Source organism: Xyrauchen texanus, chromosome 50, assembly GCF_025860055.1.
Source record: "Xyrauchen texanus isolate HMW12.3.18 chromosome 50, RBS_HiC_50CHRs, whole genome shotgun sequence".
In the NCBI taxonomy this organism is placed as follows: domain Eukaryota; kingdom Metazoa; phylum Chordata; class Actinopteri; order Cypriniformes; family Catostomidae; genus Xyrauchen; species Xyrauchen texanus.
The window spans coordinates 10,370,399-10,396,385 of record NC_068325.1 but is presented as its reverse complement, the minus strand read 5'-3'; the positions used below and the strand labels follow the sequence as shown (position 1 = coordinate 10,396,385).

At 38.2% G+C, this 25,987-nt stretch overlaps 2 protein-coding genes across 15 annotated transcripts in view; one reads left to right on the top strand and one right to left on the bottom strand.

Moving 5' to 3' along the window:
- The window catches only part of cfh (complement factor H), a 148,230-nt gene that overhangs the window by 70,632 nt on the left and 51,611 nt on the right, over positions 1-25,987 (bottom strand). The window lies entirely within an intron of this gene.
- LOC127641303 (coagulation factor XIII B chain-like) overlaps positions 1-25,987 on the top strand; it is an 83,610-nt gene that overhangs the window by 43,007 nt on the left and 14,616 nt on the right. For 2 of the 14 annotated variants that reach the window (XM_052124223.1, XM_052124225.1), the window contains exons 2-13: positions 2,450-2,643; positions 2,737-2,907; positions 2,999-3,175; positions 3,319-3,477; positions 3,555-3,725; positions 4,011-4,190; positions 4,572-4,748; positions 4,873-5,052; positions 6,607-6,783; positions 6,880-7,068; positions 7,321-7,373; positions 7,669-8,103. In XM_052124223.1, coding sequence (XP_051980183.1) covers positions 2,850-2,907; positions 2,999-3,175; positions 3,319-3,477; positions 3,555-3,725; positions 4,011-4,190; positions 4,572-4,748; positions 4,873-5,052; positions 6,607-6,783; positions 6,880-7,068; positions 7,321-7,343 — 1,491 coding nt within the window. In that variant the 5' untranslated portion in view covers positions 2,450-2,643; positions 2,737-2,849 and the 3' untranslated portion in view covers positions 7,344-7,373; positions 7,669-8,103. Of the gene's footprint in view, positions 1-2,449; positions 2,644-2,736; positions 2,908-2,998; positions 3,176-3,318; positions 3,478-3,554; positions 3,726-3,834; positions 3,865-4,010; positions 4,191-4,571; positions 4,749-4,872; positions 5,053-6,606; positions 6,784-6,879; positions 7,069-7,320; positions 7,374-7,668; positions 8,104-25,987 lie in introns of those variants that run through there. The other 12 variants (XM_052124222.1, XM_052124215.1, XM_052124224.1 and 9 more) reach the window with 11 other exon arrangements.

Sequence of the window (25,987 nt, the reverse complement as noted above, 5' to 3'; positions counted from 1 at the left end):
GCCCAGCTCTCAGCCCCTGCGCCACGCGCCCCGCAGGAAGAACATAACCCCAATCTCCCAAACGTCCTCGAGGACACGGAAGGCTCCCAAGCATTCCTGAGATGGACGACAGACATTTGCTCCGGAGATGATAAGCAGACCACTCCGTCCCCCGGTGAAGGGTCGGGAGGAGAATACTTGTTTGAAAATTATTTCCTTTGCCACACCTCCTTCATTTCCTGGGTTATCTGGCACGCAAATGCCGCTCTTACGGCAACCCATTGCCACACTCCAGCAGTCCCGACACCCTGGACACAGACCATGTGCCTCCGAACCCACAACTTCTGCACCCTGGCTGGCCGGTAATGATGAGTCTAGTGAACACCTACACGAACACGCCCCCTACCGGGTGTGCGGAGCAAGGTAAGTGCTTCGAGTCTTCTCTCAGCACCAAAGCCTCGGGACGCTTTTAGGCATCCCGACGCCACACTGCCTACTCTGCCCCACAGCGAAGCCTAGCCAGGTATGTCAAAAATGATCGTCCCCTTAGTGCCCCTCGCATGGAGCTTGGACACGTGGCTCTCACTTCCCAACCTGTCGCGCTGACTGGCCAGGACCATCCGACTCGGCTACGCGATTCAGTTTGCCAGGCCCCCGCCCACTTTCGCCAGTGTCCGCTTTACCTAGGTGCACGGCAAAGATGCCAACACCCTACGTGCGGAGATCGCAACCCTTTTACTCAAAGACGCGATAGAGCCTGTCCCTCCAGCCGAGATGAAGAAGGGTTTATACAGCCCTTACTACATCATTACCAAGAAAGGCAGCGGCTTACAACCGATCTTGGACTTGCGAGTTTACAACTGAGCCTTGCACAGACTCCCATTGAAAATCCTCAAGCAAAGACACATTCAAACTTGCGTCCGGCATCAAGATTGGTTCGTAACGTTATACCTGAAGGACGAGTACTTCCACGTCTCTATCTTGCCAGGCGTATCAGTACAATGTTTAATATGACATTTAATGTTTCTCACTTTTGTTAATACAAGCCAGCAGTTCAAGAATTTGATTGTTTGTGTGTGCTTTTTATTCTTTTCCCAAGTTTCATTACTGCTCCTCTGAACCTAGATACTGATCCAGTGTACCTTAACACTAAGGTGACACATGTTACACAATGAAATTATGTGCAACAATTTGTGGTTGTCACGATTCACTGTTGTCTGGCCTGTGTTTCTCCCCTGTCATCTGTACCCGGACTACACTTCCTATAATTCCCTGCTCTCATCTCTACCAGCTGTCCTTCATTGTCCTCACCTGTGTTTCATTTAATCATTATCCTTTGTGTATTTAAGCCCTGTTGTTTGATCATTCGTTGTCAGTTGTTGTATGTGTTTGACCTCCCGTGTTTAACCAGTGCCCTTCATAGATGTTTGCTCTTGTTTATGTTCTTTTTTTCCCATCGTGGATGTTTAATTTTTTCCTGTGTCTACCAGTTATTTGTGTTTGTTTATTTTCATTAAAAATCCTTAGCTGCACCTAGATCCAGCTCTCTTGACTTCTTCCCAGCGTTACAGTGGTCTTCGTTTGTGTTTAAAGACATGGGGATCTTCCAACGCTGCAGTTAAACATTTATCTGACATATAAACATCTTTCACACAAAAACTGAAACAAAATGATGCACTGTTACTACACAAGAAATTATTAATTGTAGCTTATTCACATTGCTGAGTATTTTAAACCGTATTCTCTGGGGCGACATATCTCGTTGTCCTACCCACTTTAGACACAGCGTATGGGTAATCAGTAATAGATGACACAAATTTATGAACAATAAACAATAATTTTGTTAAATTTGAACATTAATCATGAACAAGAATAATCCTTTTTCAAAGGACCACTTTGGTGTTTGACGAACTTTAAGTTTCATGAAGAGTTCAAATTCACAGCATCTAAAATGCCACATGAAGCTGCTGTCGAGCTGGTGGAAGAGTGCTACAAAGATGCCATATTAACATTAAAATACTTATGTTATAAAACTAAATTTACTATATCAACTGGGAAAATTCTTAACACAGTGGACTCTGATATATAAATAATACTTTATAAAACCTTTTAGATGCTATACATTTTAATGCAGAACTGTTTTATTTTTCTTTAAAAATCACATTATATAAGTGTGTCTTCATTCTTTGTTTACACTCTAATTGTAAATAATCTGTATTTCAGTTGCTTATTTAGAATTAAATGTATAAATATTCCAAGTTTTCACTTAATTCAAATTACATTCTAGGATTATTTACCAGGAATAGTTTTGGCATTTAAAAAATGTATTTGAATTATGATTTATTAGCTAATGTTTTAAGTCCAAATTATTTTGTCCCTAAAAGACAGACATAAAGACATTCCATTCTGTTATTATTTTCAATGCTTGACCTCTTCTTAACCTAGTATTGGTTCATTTTGTTTTGAACAGAAGTAACTTGTCAGATTAAGACAACCAGTTATGGAATAGAAAGTACTGAACCAGAGGGAAAAACAATTTTCAGAGCTGGAGAAAAGTAAAAATTACTTGCTCTGAAAAATACTGGATATTTGGCATAAAAGAAACCACAAAATCATTTACATGCCGAGATAATGGGAAATGGGATGATGAGCCTACTTGTTTGGGTAAGCTTGCAGAGAATCACTTCTTGACTTGGTGCTGAATTCATTGTATATTATTAAATGTGTGTATCTTAAAATATGTGAATCTTGTTTCAGATATTAGATGTGAAGTTCCACGTGACAGGCGCGTTTATGATCCACAATATTACTTTAGAGACTCAAAATTGGATGCAGAAATATTTTACTATTGTAATTCTGGATATAATAAAATGGCACAGAAAGCCAAATGTACACGAGACGGCTGGAAACCAGATCCACTGTGTGCTGGTATGTTCTTCTATAAAGCGTAACAATCTGTGGTCCTGATACATAATTTACATGAATTCTGTGATTAATTAGTATGATGGATGTTTTCCAGAACTTAAGTGTGAAGCACCAAAAATCCCAAATGCAAAGATTGAGGGAGGTCAGAGACAAAACTACGAAGTCAATTCAAGAATAGGATATAAATGTAACTCTGGATTTGAACCAGAGAAGCGTGTAGAAATCACCTGTACTTCACAGGGCCAATGGACAGGCATACAGCACTGCACTGGCAAGTTACAGTTTGTTGACAAGTACATTTAATGTCATTATCCAATCAAATAATTATATTTAATATACTTCCCATTGATAACTCAGAAACTAAATTAAATAAAATGACTTTGTTAATACAGATTTTATGTTTTTTCACCACAGCAAAGGAAGTATCTTGCAATTTTCCATCCTTGAAAAACGGGTTCACATACATAAATGAGGGAAACATCTACTACTCATGTGATAGAGGTTATAAACCATTCAGTGGCAACTGCTGGGAATCAGTGACATGCAATGAATCTAATGAGCCACAGTGTATCAGTGAGTGTGTTTTATTTAAGTCTGTCTCAGGTGTAAGACAAAAGACTAGTTTAATAACTTGTCATTGCTTTTTTCAGGGGAGGAAGAATGTGGTGCTTTCCCAAGTGTTGTACATGGAAAAATGAAGCAAACAAAAGGAACCTTTCTTAATGGAGAATCTGCAGAATTTGAATGCGATCCAGGCTTTAAATCAACACATAGCTCGATTAAATGTGTCATGGGTAAATGGGAGACAGCAACCTGTGAGGGTGAGCCTCTTGAACTCTTATTACATGACTATGAGTAACAATGAAGACACAAACACAGTGGGCCGGAAAAGTAATCTATATACTTACATATCTATTACCATCTGCAAAGGCGACACAGGAGCTGCACCTGAAGCAGCATGTATGCTTTTAAATTGAATATTTACACACATTATTTAGTGTTTCACAAAGGTGGCATAAATGCATGTACACATAAATAGCAATATATATATATTACTATTGTCCAATTTTTGGTTGTTTTGATTTGTAATATATTTCTTTTTCCAGAGGATGTGCATTGTGACATTCCACCAAAAGTGGAAAATTCAGTCATGATTTCTGACCCTCAGAAATTTTATCCTGAAGGATCTTCTGTAACATATAAATGTCGAAACTTATTCACAATGAGGGGGAATCGGGAAGTTTTTTGCCACAATGCATCTTGGGGAGGAGCACCGAAATGTGAAGGTGAGTTTTGATTGGTGATCGTAACTACAGTGTGTTTTAAAGACCCATTCAGAATGCATTGCCATTATAACGCATTAAAACCACAACAAGAGGAGATACAGAACAATACAAATGTGAGGAGGTGCAAAGTTTTCATCTCTTGTTTACTTTCTCACCAATAATTTAATATTTCAACTGTGATCACAGAAAACATACAATCAAAATGTAAATGTATTGATTATTTACTGCACAAGAAAACATTATTTGATACTACAAAATTATTATATTATTTTATTATTAAACATTCTTGTTACACATTTAATAACAATTTTGCTTATTTTTGTATAAAAGATTCTCCTCTCTGATTTCTTTCTTCTTGTTTTTGTTGCCTCTTACTGGCAGCTTTCTGTTCAAAACCTCTTCGGATAGTAAACAATGCCATACTGGTAGATGAAAACCAAGACAAAAGAGAATATTCACATGGAGATACAGTACGCTTTGAGTGTGTTGAGGGGTTTGAGTCGAGGGAGACAACTGCTAAATGTGAAGTAAAAACCTGGATTTACCCGAAATGTATTAGTGAGTAAAACACTTTTTTTTCTGTCTTTCTTTTTTAAGGAAATGTTGGGCAAGTCATACATACTGTACAGTCAATATATATCAGATTTTTTTTTTTTAATTCAATTCTGTATTGTTCCTTTAGAAAAAGCTTTGTGTTCCAAACCAACAAAGTACATGACGTTTGTGACACTGTTAAATGAGAAAAATGTGTACAACAACTTTGAAAAGGTGTCATACAAGTGCAATAGTCCATATGATAAAATCCCAGAGGGTACTTGGATGTGTGAAGATAAAGAGTGGCATGGAGATTTTGTCTGCACAAGTGAGTCCCCTTTAAATCTTACAATCACATTTGCTTACACGATGGACACAAATGTGGTTGAACAAATGATGATTCAACCCCAACATTTTAGAGAATGTCATGATGTTTTCTTACCATTTAAAAACATTATATAGACAGTACATATACTTTAAGTGTTCTTTGTGCCACAACATTCTTCTAGCTGCTTTTCATGATCTTCAGCAGTTCACCTGAAATGTTGAGAGGTCTGTATCACCTCATATATGGGTGTGCATTGTGCATGAATGAGAGGGACTATGGATCAGTGTTGGGTGTAACGCATTACACATTTAAAATTAAGTAATCTGATCACAGTTACAGAAAGGAATACAATTATGTTTCTTGAATTACATATTTATTGCTAAAGACAATAATATTAATTAAGTTGAATGTATTTTAAAATGCATTACGGTCCTATGTTAGTATTTTACCATGAGCTTTACAAACCACCATGGTATAGAGGACACATATGGAGAAGACGGCAGATGAGTGTTAGAGAGCTGTGTTACTATGGACGCAGCGGAGTGTAGTTGTTTATTCGAATTGAAAATGAAAGTAAAATCAATGTCAGCGAGCTCTGTGTCAGCTTCCAGTCCTGGCTGGAGGAGAGAGACACGCAAATCTGCGCTCTACCCCATCCTCGTGCGCCTCCTGACACAGCCAGAGGGATATATCGCTCACTAGGTGGAAACATTTGCGGAACGGCATCTTGCAAAATGGCTCTTTAATGTTCATTATGCACTGTACACAATTAAACACAGACACAATGCAATAGTGCGCAAGTGATAAAGGATAATCAATTCATCCGAGCACAAGCAGAGAGGAAGAAATAATCCACTTGCTGTGTAAACACACACATGCTGCACATATACACACAAACAGACATACTGTACATGCATACATACACATGCATGATGCAACACACAAGCAAACCTGTATATTCACACCAATAAGAAACAATAAGCATTCAAATATTCAAAGCTGTATGCAAATGTTTTCAGTTCATTAGTATAATTTTTCTGTCTTTCACACCAACACAAACACATAAACAAGCATACTGTACACATACATACCACACACAGCTAAGAAGGTTGTAGATAACAGACACACACACACACACACCCCTGAAGATACTACTAAAGCATATTTGAGATAAAGTTTGCATATTTAGAAATACATTGGATCTCTTTAGCCAAGTTGCTGTCTTTGTCATATTGTTGTAATATATACAGTATATACTGTATATATTTTTTGTTGTTGTTGTTGTCAGATATTAAAGTACTAAAAGAGCTATTACTTTGACAGCTTTGCTTTTATTATGATACGTGGAGAATAATATTAATACAAAATTAGAGGTTATGTAAAAACATTTAATTGGTATATATATATATATATGATGCTCATCAATGAGATTTAAAATGATAAACAATGTTCTGCCAAAAATTTGATGATTTCAAAGTGAGCAAATATTTTCTGTGGAAATTGTGAAACTGCTCAAAATGGATGTAAATATGTCTGTTACGTTCATTTGTTTAGGTAAGATCTGTCCACCGCCACCTCATCTTGAACATGGAGACTTTAATGTATATAGAAAGAATGGTGACGTAATTACACAGGTGTATTATACTTGCAAAAGAGACTATGTGCTAGACAAACAACAGGAATATTATACGTGTCAGAATGGGAGATGGGAGACCCCTCCAAAGTGTCTGGGTGAGTCGTCTGTTTCTAAATTATTCTCTTGATCTCACTCTCATCAAGAACTATTTTACAATTTGTGTCTAATCAGATTGACTTTAACTGTCATAGAGCCCTGTGAAATTACACCTGACATTACTGAGAAGTACAATGTTCAACCCCCCCAATATAAGGTCTTTGTTAAACATGGTGACATGAAATGGCTTAATTGCAAGTATGGATGGAATGTTGGAGGTTTGGGGAGATCTGAATATCTGGACGTGTCGTGTTCTAATGGAGAGATCAAATCTGACAAAACTTGTAAGTACATCTGAATGTGTATTTTTTCACCCACATTAGTCAAGGTGTTTATATTCATGAAGATCTGTATGTTTAACTGAAAAGGATTAAAGTGCCAGAAGCAGAGATTAAAATACTACAATATCATTAAATATGGGTTAGGATGAATGACCAACACTTTCCATGTTTTAAACATTTTATTTTTTATTTTGTGCACTTATAATGTCATAAGTTCATTGACACAGCAAATGTTCTTTTGATCCTTTTCTTCAGGCAAGACAAAAAATATATTTTGATTGAAAAGAAACTGGAGTGGAAACACTGAGGTAATGAAAGAATGATCTTCACAATGAATTTTAGAGAGTTCTTTTAGAGGCATTAAATTAATGATTGATGATGTTACATGTGATGATGCTGTTGACCAAATTTAATTTAAATGAATATCTGTGTGATTTCAGGAGATTTATTTTTAGCACTAAAATTTGATGAGATGAAGTCCTAGTTATTGATAAACACAAACACTGAACCAATACAAGTGTGTGTTCATGTTTTGGCATGTAAACTTAAGTAAAAATGTTGTTACATTTCTATCTGTAATTATGTATTCTGTCCTGTATTAAGATCTGAAGATCGCTCTGATGTATCCAGAGCATGAAGATGGACACACACACACACACACACACACACACACACACACACACACACACACACATGCTTGCTAATGCTTCTATTAACATGCTAATGGGCTAACTGCAGTTTAGTATCCTTTTACATTATTTTGTTGTTTTATTTACACATACACTGAAAACAAAATGTGAACCTAAAAATGTGCTTCATGTTGTAACATCTAAATAAACTGGTTTGAATCAAGTCAATCATATTATTTAACGTCACTTATATATGAAAGTGGTGTAGTAGTGACTGAAGAGGAGGGCATTTATTGAGGACCCCCCCTAAAAAAATGACATGTGCACACCTGGTCTCAAAATGTCATATATTCACACTTATATAAAATAATATTTTTCACTGCATAAATAAATAATAATAATAGCAATATATGGTCCGTTGTGAACATAATCTCATTTGTACGGTGGCCCAGTATTGCACAACACAACGAAATTCAAAAAGCAAACATAAGTTCACAACACAACGGAAACAAGCCACAACACAACGCAAAAAGCCGCAACACAACGGAAACAAGCCACAACACAACGGAATAGCCACAACACAACGGAAATGATCCCGACCACTAGGGGGCAGCGTCGGCACTAAAAAGCCGATATTTCCTCAGGAGTTGAATCGGGACCTTTCTTTTACTGTCTATGATCGGGACACAACAAGAGATTATCTGTGTAAGTGATGGGATATTAATCTGTGTAATTTATTTTTAAATTAACAAAATATTTTAACTGAATCGTTTCATGAAACGAGCAGAATATAGATAAACCATCACACACTCACACACACACACACACACACACACACACACACACACACACACACACACAGCGTCAAACTCGGAGGAGAGGAGAGGAAAAACACATGTGAAAACAAAGCAAAAGCAGGAAAATGAGTCGGAAGCACAGCAGCATTTGGAACCACTTTAATGATGTGGACAATGTTAAAGCACAGTGTAGAATTTGCCAAAAAAAAATATCGCATAAAGCCGGTTCTACGCACAACCTACACCGGCATATGCGAACTGTGCACCCAACTGTGAAGCTAGCGGAGCTTCGAGAAACAGCTTTTTCTTTAATATGGGTTCTATTATGTTCAGATTGTATTTGTTTTGAATGTTGTTTCTATACATTAAAAAGTTCTAATGCAAATGCTTAATAGTATTATTTTTTCATAACAAATCAATGCATTTTTAAAGAAATTGTGAGACATTGCGAGTATGATTTCATTTAATAATTGAATTAGAATTGTTTTCACACCTATCATAGAGAAAACATTTTTTTTTAAAGAGCCGTTTGTGAGCCAAAAGAGCCGGCTCTTTTCAGTGAGCTGAGTCAAACGAGCCGACTCACGAAAAAGAGCCGGATTGCCCATCACTAATCCAGACCGCCAGCGATAACGCATGGGAGATTGAGAGCAATTTACCGTTTCCGGAGACCACCTGTCCCCCTAGTGGTCGGGAGCATTTCCGTTGTGTCGTGGCTATTCCGTTGTGTTGTGGCTTGTTTCCGTTGTGTTGCGGCTTTTTTGCATTGTGTTGTGGCTTGTTTCCGTTGTGTTGTGAACTTATGTTTGCTTTTTGAATTTCGTTGTGTTGTGCACTACAGGGCCACCGTACATTTGAACCTAAAAATGCATGTCAGGGTAAGTTTCTAGCTGGCATCATTAACAGTTCATTATTAAAACATGTTATTCTATTTAAATTAATAGGTTTGATTAACTGTTCTTTTAATTAACAGTAGAATCAACACTTTATACAACCCCTATTCCAAAAAAGATTGGACAGTATGAAAAATGCTAAAAAATCAAAAGGAGTGATTTGAAAATGATATTCACCCTTCATATTTAAAGCACCACAGTTAAACATTATATGATGTTTTACATTGTGAATTTCATTGTTTCTTTTTGTTGTTGTTACATACAGGCAATTTAAGACTAATAACAATTTGACAAGTTAAAATAACAAGGCGATGTGAAACAGGAAATGTTAAACAGGTGAGGCAATCGTGTCATAGTATATAAAGAGCCTCCAAAAACAGCCTAGACCTTCAAGAGCATGGATCAATCGAGACTTTTCAATTTGCCAACAGATACTTCAGCAAATAATCCGTAACTTTGAGAACAATGTTCCCCAAAGACAAACTGGAAGGATTTGGGGCATTTCACCCTCTAAATTGCAAAATACAGTTAAAAGATTCAAGAAATCTGGTCAAATCTCAGTGCGTAAAGGGCAAGAAGAAAACCACTTCTGAATGCGCATGATCTCTGATTCCTCAGACATCACTGTCTTAAAAAACATCATTCGTCTGTAATTATTATCAAGAACATGGTCTTGGGATTACTTAAGTAAACCTTTGTTAGACAACACCATTCACCACTGAATCCACAGATACAAGTTAATAATAATAATATATTTATTTTGTATAGTGCCTTTAAAAGTGGCTTTCTCAAAGCGCTTTACAGACAAGCATAACAGCAGAGGAATAACACAATGTAAATACAAAAATAAGCACATAAAATTAAGATCATGTAAAAGCAATCCTAAAATCAAATGTTTTAAGAAGAGATTTAAAAGTCACTAATGTTTTTGCTTCCCTGATGTTGGCCGGAAGAAAATTCCAGAGCTTAGGAGTATAGACAGAAAATGCTCGATCACCCCACATATGAAGCCGTGTCCTCGGAACAACCAAAAGAAAACTCTGAGTGGAGCGCAGATTGCGATGTGGTGTGTAAGGTATTAATAAATCAGTCAAATACTCCGGTGCCAAATTGTGCAGAGATTTATAGGCCAGCATAAGGATTTTAAAATCAATACGGTACCTAACAGGCAGCCAGTGCAGGGACTCCATGACCGGGGTTATATGGTCCCTAGCCCTGACCCCAGACAGCACTCTAGCAGCTGAATTTTGAAGATATTGCAATTTATCCAATGATGATTTAGATACCCCAGCTAGAAGACCATTGCAGTAGTCAATACGCGAAAAGACAAAAGAATTTATCAATTTCTCAGCTACTGAGAAGGACAACATAGGACGTAGCCGGGCTATATTTCTAAGGTGATAAAATGATGTCTTAACTGTATTCTGGACAAAAGGCTCAAATGACAGTGTGGCGTCAAATATGACACCCAGATTTTTTAATTTGGTCTTAAACTCCAGTGTAACGCCATCAACAGATAGAGTAGAAGACCCAACCTTCCGCAGTTGATGAGGAGATCCAAGGAGCATAACTTCTGTTTTTGAGCCATTTAGAGACAGAAAATTATTGGACATCCAAATCTTTATCTCAGCAATACAGTTAGAAAGATGCCCAACGTTCACTTGCTGACCCGGTCGAGTATGTATATAAATCTGTGTATCGTCAGCATAACAGTGATAGTTAAGGTTGAGAGATTGTAGTAATTGACCAAGTGGATAGATGTACATATTAAAGAGTAAAGGACCCAAGACTGATCCTTGTGGAACACCTGTATGAACAGAACCAACTTTGGACCTATAACCACCCAAAGAAACAAACTGACTGCGATCAGTGAAATAGGACTTGAACCAGTCAAGAACAGTCTCTGACAAACCAAATACATGTTCGAGACGATTGAGTAATAGGGCATGATCAATAGTGTCGAAGGCTGAACTGAGATCCAAGAGAATGAGAATGGACGTGGAGCCGGAATCGGAGTCAATTAGTAAGTCATTAGCGACTTTCACCAATGCAGTCTCAGTGCTGTGTAATTTCCGAAATCCTGATTGATGAGGCTCAAATAGTTTATTTTCAATTAAATGTTTGTTTAATTGTGATGCAACCACACCCTCCAAGATTTTTGACAGAAATGAGAGATTTGAGATTGGGCGATAATTAGACAGATTTTTCACATCAGAATTTTGCTTTATAAGTTAAGACTGTGTTAAGCAGAAGCCCAACATCAACACTGTTCAGAAACACTTCCGACTTCTCCTGGCTCAGTCTCATCTTAGGGTGCTTTCACACTGGCAGTTTAGTTCGAAACAGAGCACAGTTCGCATGACAAATTGGTAATGTGAAAGCTGTCATGCGGACCAGGGTGCACACCGCGGTACTGAACCCGAGACTACCTGTAGGAGGTGGTCTGAGTTCGGTTGCAATGGAACTGTAGCTCGATTCGCGTGAATGTGAAAGCAACTCCGACTCGGGTGCACAATCGTTCGGGAAGAAAAGTAACCTGCACTTGCATTTTAGCTGATGATGACATCATTAGTTTCGACAACACACGAGGATCCAAACATTCCTCAAAATACCAAAAAATTATTGACATCACAATGACATACAAGTACAATCAACACTATAAATACTGTCTGTCTTTCTCTTTATACACCTTATAAATACTATATGTAAATACTATTATAGGTTATAAATATAGGGTATAATAGGAGATGGCAGTGGCGATAACTTCACCTTGGACACGTGCGTGAGTGTGTTTTTATTTCAAGAGGTAGTTATTGAAATCAAGCAGCGTGTGCTTAAAATGTCATTATTTGTAGAAAAAATGGTTTTGTCAGGTTTATAAATAATTAAATAATAAATAATTTTCAGACTATTCATATGTTAGTTTTATACTGTTAAGCTTTATTTTTTGTATAAAAGGGCTGTCAAACAAAAACATTTATTATACTATTCATTGCTATAACTGCATGTTTGTCCTACATTACCAAAAATTATTTAGGTGGTTGGAGAAAAGAAAATAATGATATTTTACTTTGTGTGGTTCAACAGTAACGATTAAACTGGACGCAGAGACAAACTATAATTTTGGTCTGACAAAATCTTGTCTGAAAGTTTAAAGTAGATTTAAATGCTTGAAGTTCTCTGGGGCCCTTGCTAGTCATAATCCACCCCTGATCATATCAGAATAATATGGGCTCTTTAAGAATGTATGGGGTCTTTTCGCCCATACAATGCAAGTCAATGGCATCAAAAAACACGATACATGAACAGGCTCCAACTACACAAGAGAGCACAGTTAAAGAAAAAAATGCATCGATTCGCTTCAAAAGGCCTTTATTAACACCGTGGAGCCGTATGGAGTACTTTTTTGATGGATAGATGTGTTTTTTTGGGCTTCAAATTCTGGGGTCCCATTCACTCCCATTATAAAGCTTGGAAGAGCCAGGATATTTTTTTATATAACTCTGATTGTGTTTGGCAGAAAGAAGGAAGTCATATACACCTAGGATGGCTTAAGGGTGAGTCAATTATGGGATAATTTTTATTTTTGGTTGAACTAACCCTTTAACATTGACAGCGAACAATATATTGGCAAAGAATTAAGGGAAACACAAGGAATAAGCAGAGTGCAATCAGAGTGAAGAAGGTGGAAATGGGTGAGTAATTCACTGCCATGATCAGAGTCTCCCCACGATCGATCAGCGTTCACATGGAAACATGTGCCATCTCCACCTGTGGGACACGAGTCAGAGTAAAACAAACAACAGTATGAGCTGGCACTAATGCCAGAACCGTGGCACTGTGGTAAACAAAAATGAACACTACAGACCGTATGGTCTTGCCTCGTACTTGTATGTGTGATGGATGACATAAGAAAAAACACATGTGGTCAGTTCTAAATACAGGTCTAAATGCTGTCTAAAATGTTTTGTAATCAGATAACAAAAACCACATATGGATGTGGTCAAAAATGCATATGACCACATCGCTTTTGAGGTGTGAACACTAATCCCTCCTGTATGCATCCCGACAGCAGTGAAGTGTCACCTCTCACGTGTCAATCATCTGCTGTACTAAAACAAGAGTTATCACATCAACATGCGCTACCCGGACAGATTTTGCGGTTGCGCACTATATCCATTTTTATATCCGCATTTCCTGCTGCACGCATTTAGATGCACTTTACAATATGAAACAGCCTTTTTGTGAAAGCTTCCATTTTAAATGATTTTTTATTGCAAATTATATCATCATTTTAAGATGTTGAACTGAAAAATCAACTTGAAATGTTCTCATTTTTGCTTCATTGACAGCATGCACTTGAGTTGGCATGGACTGATGGGGATGTGTCCGGCTATTGGGATATGTTGTAACAAAAGGTCACCGTGTGTTCAATGAACTGCATATTTGTTCCTCTGCAATAAATGTGAATGTTTATTTTGCATTTTTATATCAAGGTATGTGCCTATACAGAAATACAAAATAAAACTATACACTGAAGTAAAATGTCTGACAACCAGCATAGTTTTCCCTATAGGCTGTTATTAATTAATACTCCATTAAAAAAAAAAAAAAAAGTCTCTTACAATCATTTACAAATGAAGTCAAAGACCTGAAGTTTAACATTTTAGTGTTTACCAAACGCCAACTGTAAGATCCAGTAAACTGCATTCTGCTTTTCTGGTTAAAAACATTTATTTAGTGTGAGATAATGAGGTTCATTTAGGACAACATGTACGTTTAGTATGTTTTTTGTGGAAGTTTAGCATAATGAAATGTTTTAAGTAACCTCACTTACAAACTATTTCTGTGTGTTTATCAGCTCAATTCTAAAAGACACATTTTGCAATGGCAGTACAGAAAGATGAAATTCCCTCCTTATGTCTCTAGTTTTTTTGCAACAATGCTGCATTGATCAGATTAATTTAAAAAAATATATAAAAAATATATATTTTTATATTTAGAGCTTTTTTTTTGTGAATTTTTTTAAGTAGCACATGGGGGGCCACATTTTCCTCCTTTTGAGATATAATGTTCAACATTGATTTTGTCCTTAAATCTTTTAAGCCCAGAAATAGTTGTGTTCTCATTCTAATGCATGATGCACAATTTTCTGAAGATTGTGACAGGTGGAATGTTCTGCCTGAAGTATTGCTCTACAAATGTTGATACTTTTCTATTAGAAAAAACATGATAAAGGCTAAGCATAATAACACATTATTTGATCATCTCTACTTTCCTGGTAATTTATTATACAAATTAACACACTCTCTACATCAGAGAACATCCTCGCAGCTCGTCACAACCGCCTGGCCGTGGGTGTGACTGTGGTGCAGTCAGGCGCGTGAAGGCGGGTGGCCCGTGATAACGGCGGTTGTAAACACCGGCTGTGTGACCCAATGAGTGAGGAAACCGCTCTTTTTTTTGAGGATGTGAGTACCGCAGCCCATTCGGGGTGCAGCAAAGATAAAACAAAAGGGAACACAAGATTTATCTCCTGGCCCTCCACCAGGGGATGGAATGGTCTGGATACCAGCTCCAGAGTTCCGGCGGACATATCCCTCCCTGGGTCATCCATCTCAGGGGTGCTTAGGAGCCTTCCGGGTTCTCGTGCCAGGCCGTGAGGCGGGGGGCGTCCGCTTCCAGCAGGGGGCTCTATGCTGAGGCCGAGGAGGGCTGCATGGGGCTCTATGCTCAGGCTGTGGCGGAGCCGCCTGGGTCTTTGCCACCACAGGGGGACGCCCTCGGCGAGCAGACGGGGTACGGGATCTTGAGCTGCACCAGGGCAAGATATGCTGTATTGCCTCTGTCTGCTTCTTCACTGCAAATTTTCTCGGCGTCGATCATCTCGACCAGATTCAGCCACAGGTGGGGCTCCTGGACTACCAAAGTGGACATCGCCTGCCCCAGTGCTCGCACCGTGACCTTCATCACCCAGAGGGTTAGGTTGGTCACATTGCATCACACTGGGATCAGGACTACCCACGTGCAGCTCTTTCAGTGCCTTAGCATGGTGGACTTGCAGGAGGGCCATGGCATGCAGAGTGGAGGCGGCCTGTCCAGCGGCACTTTAGGCTTTGGTCGCCAGAGACAAAGTAGTCCTACAGGCCCTGGAGCGGAGTGCCGGACGATCCCGCCTGGTGGCGGCATATTGCGGGCACAGGTGCACCGCAACTGCCTTATCCACCTGAGGGATCTTCACGTACCCATGGGCCGCCCTGGAATATTATCCTGCTTGCACGCCCAGAAACAGATGTTAGACATCGTAGGTAGAAGGCGCAGCGCTGGGGGCTGCGACTGCAACATTGCCATGGCCATGTTCTCACAATGAGAACATGAACCATCCATGAAAGCTGTCTTACTGTGATCACGGTCCAGACACATGTAGTAGCACCCATGACCATCAGAAGCGGAGAGATAACGACCACATCCAGGAATTAAACAGAGACAGAAAGGCATCATTAAAAAGACACGTCTTTAAAAAGATATTCACGTCAATGTGTTTTCTCTAATATAGAAAATGTACTCTTTTCTCAGGAATATATACTCTCTTAGCGCTGTTGAAGTGCCCAGGGGCATACTCTGCACCAATCGTGCAGACAGAGAGGAAGCCACTGGAATGCAACATATATCCAACAGCATACACTTCATCTTAAAGGTGAATGGACCGGCAGTGAGATTCAGCTCGCTGACACGCAACTGCAGAAAAAATCTGAATGAGTGATTGCGAGCCAGCTCCTTTTATACTCGCATGTCCAGGGGAGTGGCATGCAAATTCGACTCACCATTTCTCATTGGCCTGTTCTCAAAGATCAGAGGTGTTTGGGGCTCCCAAGTGTGACTCCAAGTGTCACTACATCAACATAATGTCGAGTGAGTGACAGAATGGGAACAAAAGACAAGTAACTAGAAACAGAATCAGAATCAGAAGAGTCAGAAAAATATGCAAAATTTCATATTTTGTATTAGTATAATATATGTAAAAAAAAAAAGAGTCTGGATCAGCACTGCAATGGTGATCTATTCAATCAGCCAATCTTGCTGTAGCCGTTGACTCCACCCTAGAGTAAATGCAGACAGAACAGAACAGCGAAGAGCAACTAGATGCCAATCAACTGCACTGTTAGGACTTTATAGCAGCTGAAGTCCGGAAAATTGAAAAGATTCATTTAATATTAATCTAAAGCTCTAGGAAAAGAGAGAGATATTTACCTGAGAAGTGAATCTTGATGTTAAACCGAGATAAAGCAGAGTGATGAAGTAGAGTCATTTATTTCTCCGTTTATCTGGATTAAACCTGGAAGAAAAGAACAAGTTTAGTTGATTATCAAGGAAATCTGTAAATTTAATCTTTTATTCTAAATATAAATGAGAATCAGAAACGTAAACTTGTTTATTAAGTGAACTTAGTGAGGGTGATACCCTGACTTAGACCCCCTCCCCTTGCCACTGAAAAGTCTTACCGATCATTGGGTCATCACCGCTTGTCTCTATACCGCTCAGTCCTGTTAGCCAATCCTTAATAATTTGGTATCAGTAAACAGATATTTTCTTTTGTTTCAGGGAGTACCATCTACAACTGGTTGAAATTGAACTCATTTACAGATCATTCATTTCAGATTGAATTTCTGCTTCTGTAGCAAATATCACAAAATACCCTATATCACGGTGGGGACTAAAATCACAACAAAACAAAATAAAGGTTAGCCTCTGTTAAACTTCTAGGAAGCTTAATTTAAAACATCACCTTTATTAAATAATAGTCTCTAGATTGTTTTTGAACCTACATTAAGTGTGTTCATAAAATAAAATGTTTAATGTGAACATTAACTGAAGCTCCTGACCCATGTATGCTTGATTTAATGCATTGCATTGCTGCTTCACGATTGGCTGATTAGATAATCGCATGTATAAGTAGGTGTACAGGTGTTCCTAATAAAGTGCTTATCGAGTGTATCCACCTTTTTCACTGGCTGCGAAATTTCCCATTATGCTTAGAGCTTTCTTCCACTGTGGATGTTAAAGACTTCTGCTTCGCAGCTTATTCACATTACAAAGCACTGAAAATATCAATAACAACAGTCAATCACTGTGGAACAGTCTGTGTTTACTTAACATAAATCCCTTTCTCACAAAAAGCTGCGTATGGACATACGGTTTTGACGACAATCCCACGAATGGATAAGTACACAATCTAATCACACACATTTACATGGTAAAGTTACTCCACTTGGCTCTAGAACTTTCATCTGTTCTTTTGTTGAGCAAGAATAAGTCTTAGAAAAACAGGAAATTTCCGGGAAAAGAGGACATCCCTTATGAAAATCGAGAGCTCATGGCAAATTTGCCGCAAATTCGCCGCTGATCATTTTCACATGCAAATGAACTTTGCGGAAATCTTTGTCCATTGTTGCCAAAGGTTTGCTGGAGGTTCACCACCACCGGCGAAGAGCTACAAAATTCTGGCAAACCTTTGCGAAAAATATCGAGTGGCAAATTTGCTGCTAGTTTATGTTTTTTTTGTAAGGGATGAGATCATTATAGGATCCATTTAAAGATCTTCAGATTTGAGGGACATAACATTGCATTATTTTCTGATTTATCCGCCTTCTCACGCAGAATGCTGAAAAAACACTCAAATACACTCTCAGTGAAACTTGAAAATGATTAAAATTGAAAAAAATGAGGAGCTTGGTTTAAATATTTTCCCACTTTGTTGTCTGCGAAAATGATGGACAGCATTTGGAATTATCCATCAATGTTCTGTCAAGTGACAGATAATTAGGTTAATGCGACCTCTGCTTATTACATCTGGTCAGTGGTGGACGAAGTACACATACCATGTACTTGAGTTAAAGTAAAGATACTCAATGTAAAATATTACTCAAGTAAAAGTAGAAGTGCTGCCTTTAAACATTCACTTGAGTAAAAGTACAAAATTATTTGCCTTCAAATTTACTTAAGTATCCAAGTACTATGATTTTTTATGGCCATAATGTCCTATTATAATTTGTCACAAGACTCTTGCTTAACTCAGTCTACATGAAGACTAATGTCACTCTTGGCACACCAATCTATTAATAAAATGACATTAATTAGTCAAATGTATATCTATATATATATATATAGATATATATATATTTGAATTGAATACATTTTTTGTGTGTTTAATTTTGGAGGGAAGGGGACTGTTCCCATAAGGTATAATACATTTACAGTATTTACTGTATATATTTTTCTCGAGTGTCTATGGTCATAATTATTAACATCCTAATGTTATTATACATTCACATAAACCTGCACAACGCCATTAAATAATATATATATATATATATATATATATACACTCACCTAAAGGATTATTAGGAACACCATACTAATACTGTGTTTGACCCCTTTCAGCCTTCAGAACTGCCTTAATTCTACGTGGCATTGATTCAACAAGGTGCTGAAAGCATTCTTTAGAAATGTTGGCTCATATTGATAGGATAGCATCTTGCAGTTGATGGAGATTTGTGGGATGCACATCCAGGGCACGAAGCTCCCGTTCCACCACATCCCAAAGATGCTCTATTGGGTTGAGATCTGGTGACTGTGGGGGCCATTTTAGTACAGTGAACTCATTGTCATGTTCAAGAAACCAATTTGAAATGATTCGAGCTTTGTGACATGGTGCATTATCCTGCTGGAAGTAGCCATCAGAGGATGGGTACATGGTGGCCATAAAGGGATGGACATGGTCAGAAACAATGCTCAGGTAGGCTGTGGCATTTAAACGATGCCCAATTGGCACTAAGGGGCCTAAAGTGTGCCAAGAAAACATCCCCCACACCATTACACCACCACCACCAGCCTGCACAGTGGTAACAAGGCATGATGGATCCATGTTCTCATTCTGTTTATGCCAAATTCTGACTCTACCATCTGAATGTCTCAACAGAAATGGAGACTCATCAGACCAGGCAACATTTTTCCAGTCTTCAACTGTCCAATTTTGGTGAGTTCTTGCAAATTGTAGCCTCTTTTTCCTATTTGTAGTGGAGATGAGTGGTACCCGGTGGAGTCTTCTGCTGTTGTAGCCCATCCGCCTCAAGGTTGTGCGTGTTGTGGCTTCACAAATATTTTGCTGCATACCTCGGTTGTAACGAGTTGTTATTTCAGGCAAAGTTGCTCTTCTATCAGCTTGAATCAGTCGGCCCATTCTCCTCTGACCTCTAGCATCAACAAGTCATTTTCGCCAACAGGACTGCCGCATACTGGATGTTTTTCCTTTTTCACACCATTCTTTGTAAACCCTAGAAATGGTTGTGCGTGAAAATCCCAGTAACTGAGCAGATTGTGAAATACTCAGACCGGCCCGTCTGGCACCAACAACCATGCCACGCTCAAAATTGCTTAAATCACCTTTCTTTCCCATTCTGACATTCAGTTTGGAGTTCAGGAGATTGTCTTGACCAGGACCACACCCCTAAATGCATTGAAGCAACTGCCATGTGATTGGTTGATTAGATAATTGCATTAATGAGAAATTGAACAGGTGTTCCTAATAATCCTTTAGGTGAGTGTATATATATATATATATATATATATATATATATATATATATATATATATATATATATATATATATATATATATACACACACACACACATACATAGAATATATATATATATATATATATATATATATATATATATATATATATATATATTCTATGTTATGGGAGCAGCCAATTTCCCTCCAAAATTAAACACAAAAACGTATTAATGCAGTGTTTCTGCTACTTCTGCTAAAAAAATGCTATTATATGCAAGTCATTTTAGTGTCAACATAATAAGCAATGTACATTATGCGTCAATATTTACCGATAATTGCTGCAATAATAGCTGCTGCTCTCTGCCCCGCTTAAAATCATTGGCAACGCAATTTGTTTGGAACTATTGAGAGCTACACGAATCACGTGACCGCGCGGCGGCGAGATCATTGTTGCCAACTTAGCGACTTTGTCGCTATTTTTAGCGACTTTTCAGACCCCTTTAGCGACATTTTTTCAAAAAAGCGACTAGCGACAAATCTAGCGACTTTTTGGACAAACCTTAGCAACTTTCCAAATTCCAAATATCGCCAGTACTGCTCTGTTCAGTGAGCGGCTGAGAGGAGCAGCACATTCCGTTGACTGCACGCCAGCGGACATAGACATGAATGAGCTGCGCATGTGCACGCTGTGTTAGCAGGAACCAATCAGTGATCACATATCAGCTGCCTTCTCCTTTGTTTTAATTCAAAACATTTAATTTGACTGTTTTTTCTTGGCATGCGCTTATATTCACTACTAATCAGAGTTTTAGTTCATTCCGGTTCGGTTTCTGAACTCTCCGACTTCAGATCGTATATTTGCAGACTCTATACATTTTACTTATCCAAACACAACAATAAACCTTCTTCAAACTCATAAACATGTAACGTTAGCTAAGTTCCGTTCCGTTGTCTAACAGAAAATATGTAACTGAGAACCGTTTTACTGGACATTCGGCTGTATACTTATATAAAAACAGTATGAGCACGGTTTAGGGGAGATAACCGTTATTATAAACTGAAGTAGGCTACAGTACCGACAAATTAGGCAGAATGCAAATACGACGCGATGACGTCATTAATATGCTAATGATGCATGATGTCATCTGGCGACATTTAGCTACTTTTCGAGCAGGCTTTAGCTACTTTCCATTGAAAATAGTTGGCAACACTGGGCGAGATCACTTTCACAACCGTTTATGTTCGCAACTCTCATATTTAACGGCTCTGGGGTGCGTTTCCCATACAACGACGTAACTTGCTGCTCCACTACCGTAGTATGTTGCACTGTTGAAGAAATCAACTTGCTAGTCACGACTGTTTCCCGAAACCGTATTGTCGCAAATTGGTTGTTCAGCCACGTTGGTTAATGATGTCACATGTGGTGGAGTAAAAACTACTTTTAATGAATCTGTTTGTGATCGAATTAATGCTAGATGTTTTGCTATAAATTACGGACATGTCATCTGAGGACTCTCTCATATTTTTCTCAGTTATTTGCTTTATTTCCAGATTCAATCATAGGCTCGTTCTTACACACTAGAGCACGTTCACACATGCGCACTCTTCAAATACGGTGCTTTAAATCTATTGACAAACTAAAAGACATAAAGGACATTTGTATGTCTTCTAAATAAAAGATACTGATTGTACTGAATGTCATCTTGCTTATTTGGCTCAAGATAATAATTTATTAAGCACACATGTTATAATAACAAGAAACTCTGCTTCTAACCACAGGTCGAGAGCTGTCGTTCCAACCACACAACTCTGCGATGCTGTTTGCGAATGTTCGTTGGAACGATGGTTTCGGGAAACACCGACTCGTTGAACTATGATGATAACGACGGAACTTGCGACCATAGTTGGCTAACGATGCTTTTGGGAAACGCACCCCTGGTTCACGCTTAGTAGATGCCGCCAAGGCAAGTTCAAAACAAAGCGCGCGTGCTGTACTGTGATTGGTGGCTCATTTGACCAGTTACGTTTTTATCCACTCATAAATAAAAAGGAACGACTGATTTTGAAAATGTAGTAGAGTAAAAAGTAAGATATTTGACTTTGAAATGTAGTGGAGTTAAAGTAAAAGTCTCCCCAAATTTAAATACTTCAGTAAAGTACAGATATGCAAAAAAGCTACTTAAGTACAGTAACGAATTACATTTACTTTGTTACTGTCCACCACTGCATCTGGTTCGGTTTGAAATGTTTCGGGCATTATCAGCTACTGAAAAACATTCATTTTCTAGTAGTTTTTAAGCCACATGTAGTTGATATAACACCCTCTAACAGCCTCTGCTGCTCACCATCACCAGTAAGCAGAAGGGCAGAGCATCCAAGAGGAAGACTCTGGCTGTAATGGCGGAATCCATGGAGAAGTCAGGAAAAGATGGATTCTATGAAATAGAGAGTAGGTCTCCAGGCTTAACAGTACTACCCATACAGCCAAGTTACAAACAGCTGTGGTAAACAAAATGCACTTTCTTGTATGGGTGATGGAAGACATAAGAAAAATACATGTGCTCAGCACTAAATATAGGTCTAAATGTGTTTTGTGATCTTTTTGTGATAGGATTACAAAAAACACATATGGATGTGACCATGTTGCTTTTGAGGTGTGAACACTAATCCGTCCTGTATGCATCCCAGCAGTAGTGTAGTGTCACCTCTCACCTGTCAATCAACCGCTGTGCTAAAACAAAAGTTATCAGATCAATGTGCGCCACCCACATAGATTTTGAGTTTGCTCACCATATCAAGTGTTTAGATGCTCTATACAATATGGAATAGCCTTTCTATGGACACCCCCTCTACTTGGGTCCCCCTCAAGCCCTGGCCCAGGACAAAAGGTCCTGATTGTACCCCCTTTTCAGAGTCATTGACCACTCCTAAAGCTTTCGGATGCAGCCCTGAACTGGGTGTGTCAGATAAGAGAGGCATCCAAAATGTGTCATACTGGTGTATTCCAGGATGAGGACCACTGCCTTATGAGAAACATTGCCGAAGGGAATATTATTATATATATTTTTTTTTTAAAACAACTTTATACATTATGGTTTTTCCATGTAAATGTAATCTGGGATAGTTTGGGCTATACATTTAAAGGGGAGTTAAAAAATTCAGACCTAAAATGTAGTTGTTGTTGTTTTTATAAACCAAGCAAAATGTCAACTGAATCTTCTGAATCTTCATATCATCAATTGTTGTTGATTGATGTTCATATTAAAGTTAAAGTATACTTTATTGTCCCTCGAAGAGAAATTTGTTTTGGACTTCATGTTGCTGCATTGACAAAATAAGAAAAAAACACATCACAAAAGCATCAAACATTACCACATAGACACACAAATACTACATATAATATAATACAAATATTAACATATCAACAAGCTAAACTATTGAACATTAGCACAGATACAGGTGCAAAGGAATTCTTATATGTGTTTAATTTGCTAAATGGAACTCTAAATCTTCTCCAGAAGGGAAGCAATTCATACTGTGAATACAAAAAATGAGTTTGATCACATAAGATCTTCTACACCTGATTAAGAATGCATTGCTCATATAAACCCTGAAGATTAAGATGTTCTTCCTGCCCAACAATTTTCATTGCTGTCATTACCAGGTGCACCCATTTAGATTTGAGTTGTATAGTCTGCATAATAAAATACAATCTCTGGTGCAGACGGGTGCAAACCAATTCAATGTGTGTATCCCAAGTGAATGAACTAGCTATATAAACGCCCAATTACATATAAGTCTGTGTTTGAATAATGTGCTGGTCATGTATAACCACTTGACAATGGTCACCTATACATTTTGGATCAAAGACAATCTCCTCATTTTTCTTTGTGTTCATTATTAACTTAATGTATCACACCAGTCAACAAACCAGATTATTTCTGACTGTGCTAATATTGTCCTGTGCATAAAGTAAACATAAAATAGCTGTCATCTGAATATTTCTACATTTTGTTTTGTGAATGCTTACTTGAGTACTCCTTTCTAAAATAAAAATACAAATAATATTAAAATGTTCAGAACAAACCTCTGGACTGTTTCATGTCATCTGATTAAAACACCATCACTGGACTTGTCATGTGGAACACTTGGTGGTGCAGTTGCTCCATAAAATAAGTGATTACCAATGAGCAGCAATGAAAATAACTATGTTTGCTGTAAAAGTTAATTTAATTTACAATCATTTACAAATGAAGTCAAAGACCTGAAGTTTAACATTTTAGTGTTTACCAAACGCCAACTGTAAGATCCAGTAAACTGCATTCTGCTTTTCTGGTTAAAAACATTTATTTAGTGTGAGATAATGAGGTTCATTTAGGACACGGATACAAGTTTTATTTATTTTTGTAACCCCTTAACGGGTCTGTGTTTTTGTAGGTTTACACATAAAATGTAAAAGTCTATGGATAGATAAATAAATAGTCACACGTAATATCGTTTGAAAGCATGGAATCTGATTTTTTCACATACATTTTGCATTTATGTTACATAAGTTTAGCACACTCAAATGTTTAAGTAACCACAGTTACAAAACTATTTCTGTGTTTATCAGCTCAATTCTAAAAGACATATTTTGCAATGGCAGTGACAAACACATTTTGCAATGGCAGTACTGTTGCAATGTTTGAAAGCTTGAAAATATTATACAATTTCCTCCTTATGTCTCTTTCTGTCTGTTTCTTTGCAACAATGGCCCATCGATCAGATTAATTTAATAAATAATTTTAAAAAATCATGGCCTACATGAGGCAGTGCAAAAGATCTAACAAGAGAAAGCTGCAGAAGACAGAAAACATTTTGGAAACTGCCCTTTGCTGCTTGCTGTTTTTAGGTTGTAAAGAAAATCTTGTTGTTTTTACAAAATAAATTTGGCAGCTGTGGTTGCCAGAATAATTATGTAAAAAATACAGTTTAAATGTAAACCACTTTACAGAACAACCTGTATATTTTACAATTTAAAATGGTTGTAATTTACACATTGGCACTGTATCAAAAAAATCATAAACATACCCTTTGAAACTGTAAAAATATGTTGTTTACTTTCTAAGGTATTTGTTAATCACCATAGTAATTACAGAAGGTCAAATGATGACATAAAGTTCATCAGTAGTGGCTCTTCCAGGAGCAATGACCAATAAACGTATAGAGTTTGTGCTCAGTATTTCAGTATCACTCACACAAACACTAAACACCATCATGTAACACATGTGAGATTTAAATAATGCAGTAAACATTAACTAAATAACATCAAATATAACACAGCACACCCCAGTGTACATAACTAATATAAAAAATATGATGAAACATAATATAATGAAATGTAATGGGTCACGCAGGGAATTGTGGGACCGCCCGATTACGTTTTTTTACTGTAATTTTAACAATAATTTACATGTACTCTCCTGCCTCCGGCGGCAGGCGGGGGTGATGATCACACGGTGCGTGCCGCCATGCTTGTCTCGTGACTCGAGTCTGAGGCCAGTGCTGAAGCGGTCTCATATGTATCAACCCCAGCTGCGCGACCACCGCAGAGGATATCATATGCCCCAGGAGCTTGGAAAGGTTTTAAAGGGACCGCCGTGCCTGGCCTGACTGCACGCGCTCGTTGGTGATGCGGGCTGAAATTGAGACTGAGTATAACTCCATGCCGAGAAAAGAGATGCTCTGAACCGGGGCGAGCTTGCTCTTTTCCCAGTTGACCTGAAGCCCCAAACGGCTGAGGTGCCTGAGCACCTGGTCTCTGTGAGTGCATAGTAACTCTCAGGAGTGGGCCAGAATGAGCCAATTGAGTATGCGAATGCCGGAGCAGGGCAAGGGCTGCCTCTGCGATTTTCGTGAAGACGCGAGAGGACAGAGACATGCCGAAGGGGAGGACTTCGTACTGATACACCTGGCCATCGAACGCGAACCGTGGGAAGGGTTGGTGTCGAGGCAGAATTGAGACGTGGAAGTACGCGTCCTTCAGG